Here is a 6983-nt window from a genome sequence, read left to right on the forward strand (position 1 = left end):
AACCTATAGATTTTTCAGAGTCACAAAGTTTCAGGTAAGAGTTTATCTAGCAATGAGTTTTATTCTTTTATACTCATTTTCATGATGATTTCACAAAGAAATTCTTAGTAATGTTTGTTATAAAATTATCTGTGCTGCATTTTAAAATTTGCATGTAGGAATTCATTGTAATACATATAATGAAAAAATAAATGATGACAGGCATTTTGTGTGGAATCTCATACACTACTACGGCCATACTTACTCTTTCCTCATTCATTTATTCACTCAGCAAACATCTCCTGAGCTCCCCTGTGTTAGACAAGAAAGATACTGTCTCTGCCCTTTTTCCCACCCGGATTTCAATTTATTGGAAAAAGTATTAACTCATCTCAGTGACTTCCTCTCAAAAATGTTCTAGTGTATTTTATTCATTATTCATAAACAATTACAGTACCTTCTATCAAATTCCTTATTTAAAAAGATATTTAGGTCAGAAAGATTTTAATATTTGGGCTTACTTAGAATGACAAGGAAATATAAGAAATAGTACTTTGAAAAACACCTTTTAAATACTGTCAGTTTGTAATGCTTATATTTTTTAGGTTCCTACAAACTTGATGACTTTTGAGTAAAAGCCTGATAAAAAACAAGGTGAACTGTTATCTTAAGTGAAAGCAAGGACCTGATGAAAGAGCGCCAGCTATAAACCAATCCTGTGCCAGGAAGAGCCCAGAGGTTCCATCTCAGCCTCTGGAGTTCTGAACCAAAAAAGCACTAATTTCAGGGAATGAAGTGAGATATTCCCAGAGAACAAATTGGAGTTGCAAAACAAACTGCCATGGACCATGCTTCTTATCTCTGAACTGACCTGTGGAAACCACTGCCTTAAAAGAATGAAAGGAAAACCAACATGAAACACCAAATAGTGTGTGTGAATCTTCTGGCGGTGCTGTGCTTGGAATAGATCGTAGCTAATTTGCATTTCTTTTAACTTTGTACTAATTTTGGAGGGGAGAATCGCCTTTTTTTAGATACACTTTAAAAAGAAAAACATATTTCTTATGGGTTACATTAGGAGCTGGGTTTAAAGTGAGGTGTAAAGCTACTCCAGCTTAGTAGGGTTCTACCAGCAGCCTAGCGGAAAGGTTTGCTTGAGCTTCCATTAGTCTGCAGCCTCACTCGCTTTTTCACAACAAGAGTGTAGGAATTAGAAATGTTAATAATGTGAGTTGTTGGAGTTTGTTTGGGATTTGGGGGGGGGTTGTTTTGGATGAGGGGAGATTTTTAAAAACACTAAACTTCTGAAATTTAGTACTGTTTGGGGTACATTATTTCCTGCAGGAGGTATAAAGGCTGAGTGTTCATATGCCAGACACTTTTTTCAAGTGGGCTCCAGAAAACATGGTTGTTTTTAGCTGGGTTTAAAGCTTGGCCTTCTATATGAGTTCATTGTTGGACCACAGATCTGCTTAGTAGAGAACTGTAATCCCTACCTAAACTTTTCTAAGAAGATTTTACAATAACTACATTTTTCAAGTGAATTGGATTACCCCTTCTATCACTCACAGGTGATTTTTATCATCAAGGGTGATGTATTGATATTTTATCAGGATAGTTTCCTTTACAGTGTTTCATGTGCACAATGCCAGTTATTTTTTTTGTTATTCATTTTCATTATTTTTGATCAATATGAGATTCAGGATCACATTTGTTTAAAAGAGAGTCGACGTATGTACGTATGCATGTATGTATTTTATTATAAGGCATACAAAATAATTTTCAAAGGGAAAAAGGTGAAAGACTGAGATGCTGGGAATTTTAAGTATCAAAACTTTCCTTCCTACTTAAGCTTCCTTTATTACAAACATTTTTCTCAAAACTTACTATAGGTCCTTACAATGAAACCATATTTTGTCAGTAGTTGATCAAGCAGTTTTGTGAGAGCTCTTTAATGCAATAATGCATTTAACTTTTGAAATAAATGTTAAGTTACAAAAAATGTTTGCAGGTGAAATGCCTTAGAGTTTTAACAAAAAACTGGCACTTGAAAAAAGGCTGTGTGTTGGATGTTACAAACTCATGAGGCATCATGGATTTTGGCTGTGGCCCAGAGTAAGAAGTGCTTTTTGACTGGTAACTTCTGATAGACTTCTATTACTTTGGGCCTCACATAAAATTTTTCAGATTGTATTCTTGGAGAATTTTATGCTTTTTTTTAATCATAAGTATTTCATCCTTGAATCCATGAAACTTAAATAGAAAATATTGCTTATTAGAATAATTAGCTAAAAAATCTCTCCATTGGAAAGTAGAAGAGCTTTCCCTGAATGCTTAGTTTTTAAATTCAGTGTTCTGTTTGGAAAGGATATTAAGAGTTCAAATATCTTTCTCATATAGCACAGTTAGTAATACCATTACTTCTGGTTTTGTGAAAAGTGACATGAGCTGGAAGAGGGCAAAATGTGGCCTATGCTAGTGATTTTATCTCCCAGCATAGCCCACACTGGGCGCTGAGAAGAGGCCCTCTGCATAACCAGCATAGCAGTATTACTCTGTAGACCTTGCACATCTGACTTTTGTTTTAATTTTCTTGTTTATTTCTCTTCAGAAATAAGTGTTTTTAACAGTGTATGTGCTTTTTAAAAAACACTGTGGATGAAAACCCTGTGGATTTTTTATTATGTTTTCTGTTTGTCATAAATAAGCTGAAGTAGATAAGTTTCTGTGGAGAGATGCACCTGGAAGTCAGAGCCTGACAGCCCACAGTTTTGCCAAAGAGAGAGCTCCACTGGAAGATGTGTTTGATATTTTCAGCGCTAAACATGAGGCTGCTTGTGCAGCATGAGAACAGTGTTCAGGTTTGGTGACTAAGTCCATATATAGATTTGTGGCCTCTGACTGACTGAAACTGAACCGTGCAGCGGACGTCACCATTATTTTTGTCTTCAAATTTGTCCATTCAAAAGATTGCTCATTGCTTTTTAAGGTGAATTTAGCATTTGAAGCAAAGATCAGTGAAGGAAGTGAATTAAAATAGTGTAGGTGAATTTTTTATCTGTAATTCACCAAATGAGACCTAATAATAATTCAAGGAAAAATAAATGTTACCAAAATATATTAAATATTTAGGCAGTGTATTAGTGGGAAGGTGAAATTTTTCTCCTCTTGTAAGGCCTACCCTTAATACATTTGTAAAGTAGCGACTCAAAAGCTTGAAATTTCCACCAATATTAAGCTCATTTGTTTCTCTCCAAGTCAAGAAGACCTCATTGGAAATTCCATTATAATTTAAGCTACTTTTTGGTAAACATAATGATTGGTATATTATCCAGCCTGGTGTAATAGTATAATACCACCCAAAATACAGTTTGAGGCACATCTTATTTAACTGTTTGTTTGAACATGGAAGCTTATTTTTCATGCAGAAGTAACATAACAGTTTTTAAAATACAACTATAAAAATAACTGCTGACCTCGAAGAGCACTGTTTTTGGTCTCATGCTCCCTCTTTGTTTGAGTTCTGCTTATTTTTTTCAGAGGCTTTATTTTTACCGTACCTCCAAACTGTAAGAATTAAAAGAACCAATCAAACACACCTTCCTATTACATTTTCTTCACTGTGTAGATATTAGTTGCGTAAACATTGCAAAAAGGGATCCAAGCAATTTGAGTTTGAGTATTTTTTACTCCCCAGGCATGTACTTCAATGACAAATGTTTTCCTGTGTGGAAAATGCCATATGACTATTGCACTACTTTCTGTATGGACTGTCTTGGTATTGTGTCTTTTTGTATGTCAAGAACTAGGGTGTTTGTAGCTGCAAAGTTTCTGTAAGTGGCTTTATTCCTCTTCTAGAAGATTTATAAAGGAGCCCAAGGTGCACTGTTATAGAAGGAAAAAATGTTTACGGTCTCTAGTGTATACACCTTATGTATTAGTTGAAACCAGGGCCCTCCAAGAGCAGCCCGGCCTATTGCTCTCTTAGGATTACTAGAATTTACCTGGCCAAATGATTTGAGCGGAAGTCTTTTTTCTTTTTTCTTTTTTAAGGTTAAATCTGTAAGTTAAATATGCCTTTACTACTGAAGACAACACTATAGGACATCATATTAATTAGAAATCGACAATAATAGTAGATTTAATCCATTAACTTTTTAGAAGAATGTATCCACTATTGATTTCCTTCCTGTTTTTTTGAGGCACATTCCTTTACAACGAGTTTTTAAACCACCATATTATCTTCTTCTGCAAACAAGGGGTACCAGCGTTGCTTAACAGAAGATAATCATCAATTTTAAAAAATTCTCTGCTTCAAAGGCTTTTGAAATAATTGGATCCCTTTTTGAAAATGAAGATGAATTTTTACTGTGTCCCCGTGGAACAGTAGTACAGCTGTTGCATGAATAGGTGATACAAAGCAAGTGGTGAGGTTTGTCTGACTTCTTCAGTGATCTTTTAGGGTTTGCTTTTATTTTCTCTCTCTCTCTCTCTCTCTCTCTCCTTTTATATTTCTTTCAAACATAGTAAATTTATAATTTTACAGCCAGAGTAGTATTCTGTTTTTTTCTAACAAACATTGTTATTTAATCACATTGGTGATAATTATTTTCTGTGTGAAGTCAACCTTTTCAAAATGATTTAAGTATTTCTGGTTTTGCTTCCTTAAAAATGGCTTGTGTCTAAAGTAATTACTTTTCTCTTGTTAGAGGATTCCAATGAAAGACATCTGTGCATGCAAACTTTTAAGCTTTTGGAAAGCAATTTCATTACACTGGTATCTCAAGTATGTAGTGTGGGGAAGATTTGGTCAGTGCCTTATCAATTTGAAGACCAACTTTAGGGCATCGAGTATGACAATAATCACTTGCCCTGTTACTCCTCTTATTTCAGGAGTGTGTGCTATCCCTCTCTCCACCAGCTTACTCTTTCTCACAGCAGGTCTAAGAAAATGTGTGCAGGTCACTCTAGGTAATTGTTGCATTCCACCTTGGCTTTGAGTCTTTTCAGACAAGCTCCGTCCCTGCTCCTCTCCTTCCAGGGTAGAAGATTAAAATTAAACCCACCAAATCAGCCTTTAGATGAGCACTCCTGAGAACAACTTTGAAGAGCATCCATCCAGCTGAGTTTATTTTTATTTTGTGTTGTTGAAATTGTTGTTTTGAACATAGATTTAATTATGTCCTTTCAGAAAATCCTTAAAAGAATACAGTACAGCCAGAAAGATCTGTTTGGGTTTTGTTAAAGCTACTGAAATCCCGAAATGAGAGTCCCTTTTCCCAGAAGTGAGATTTAGTTCAGTACATTCTTATATTTAAATAAGACTCAGACCAAACAAGCAGTCACTTAACCTACCAGTTATTGTTTACTTGAAAATACTATGTCAGGAAAGTGAAAACAGCTCCAAAATATAAATTAAAAAGAAGTTAAGAGAGTAAGCCAATTCTCAGTAAAAGCAAAGCCTGGAAACATTTTGCTTCTCCGAGATTATTGCAAGATCTGGAGCTACTCTTGTTCAACTGAGTCAAGATGCTATTTTCACATTTTTTAAAGGGCTAGTATGTTCTAGAATAGGCAAGTAAATTTAGTGTTTAAAGCCAAATGAAGGGTTAACTCGTCCTTAGGGGTTGTTAGTAGAAATTAAAGTTTGATTCTAGTCATTTGGACTGCAAAGTGGTGATGGGATTAAAGGAATACATAATTAGAATGTTTTGGGATTGAACTTTTTTTCAAAATAGACAAGTAGAAAATTTCGTACTTAGCTGTGCTTTAGATATGAGGTAACAAATATTAATTTTCCCATGAAGATACCACTTATTAGAACTATTCACAGATATAGTCCAGTAATTATTGACTTACTAGGTCTGAAAGAGTAGCTGATAATAAGTCACCAGACACTCAAAAGAGTTTCTATACCTTGATTATTGACAAATCCATTGTTTTACAGCCGACTGAAGTATGTTATGTGTGGGGAGGGGGTGGGGAACTCATTCACAGTGTAATCTAAAGGAGATAAAAGCATCTGTGGGGATGAATATCCAATGATGATAATATACAGGAAAACACAAGCCATTTTTATTCTCCTTCATCCCGGTTAACTTGAGGTACAAAGATGAAGTACTCATTTGCACTATGACCTCCTGGAGTGACGTGCAGCTTGGTTCCTCTCTCACTTTTTGTTTCTGTTTAATATGCAAATGTGAGTGTGAGATCTTCAGTGTGTTTGCATAATCTAACTTAAAATGAATTTAAGTACAGTTTTCTGAAATATTTCTATTGGAATAAATTACTTAAAAATATAGATTGTGTGGGGATAGTTTGTTTCCATATTTACATTTTTATCATTAACTTTTAAATAAATGCTCTAAGTTGATTTTTTTCCTCTTTCTAAAATAGTTGACAAGGATTTTGTTGGTATGGGGAAGCTTCTATCTGGGTAAACTTCAGTTGCTCTTCTTTATCCCAGAACAAGGATGTGCCCTGGCATGCTGACAGATGGGGCCTTGGGGAAAAGAGGTCAAGGGTATAATATTTCCAACTGTATCTCCCCACTCCAAGTATGTGATATAATATGACCAGTCCCCATAGAGGCCCTCTTTGCTAGTACTGTATTTCATAGATTCCAAAAAATGACACTTTCACTTCTCGCCATTTCTGAAAATAGAATCCGTCTTCCAGCCTAGGGAGCCTTAAATTGGAAGAAGTACAGAAATACATGTGTTGAGTCTCCTATAAGTCATCGGCTGGGGTGTTTGCTCTGCTCTAAGAATTCCACATGAGCTTGCCTCTTAAGAAGCTTGCGAAACCTCCAGACAGGACTGAATGCCCAGTGTTTGGGTAAACCATAACCCAATTTTCAACTGTTTTCTCACCTTTCTGATGCCTTTGAAATTTTTCCCTGTCCCTGCACTAGAACCAAAAGAGAGTGACAACTCTCTGATGGGGTCAGCCTGTCTTTACCTCACACAGCACCCCGTTCTCCATGTATGCATGCTAAGTTTCTG

The 6983-nt window shown here is 35.6% G+C and overlaps 1 protein-coding gene across 1 annotated transcript in view; it reads left to right on the forward strand.

The window, feature by feature from the left end:
- The window catches only part of RALGPS2 (Ral GEF with PH domain and SH3 binding motif 2), a 163136-nt gene extending 156850 nt beyond the window's left edge, over positions 1-6286 (forward strand). Inside the window, exon 20 of the mRNA XM_082655989.1 lies at positions 585-6286. Coding sequence (XP_082512115.1) covers positions 585-614 — 30 coding nt within the window. The 3' untranslated portion in view covers positions 615-6286. The remainder of the gene's footprint in view (positions 1-584) is intronic.
- The last annotated feature ends 697 nt before the right edge of the window (positions 6287-6983 follow it).

Source organism: Grampus griseus (assembly GCF_964374135.1).
Source record: "Grampus griseus genome assembly, chromosome: 1".
NCBI lineage: Eukaryota > Metazoa > Chordata > Mammalia > Artiodactyla > Delphinidae > Grampus > Grampus griseus.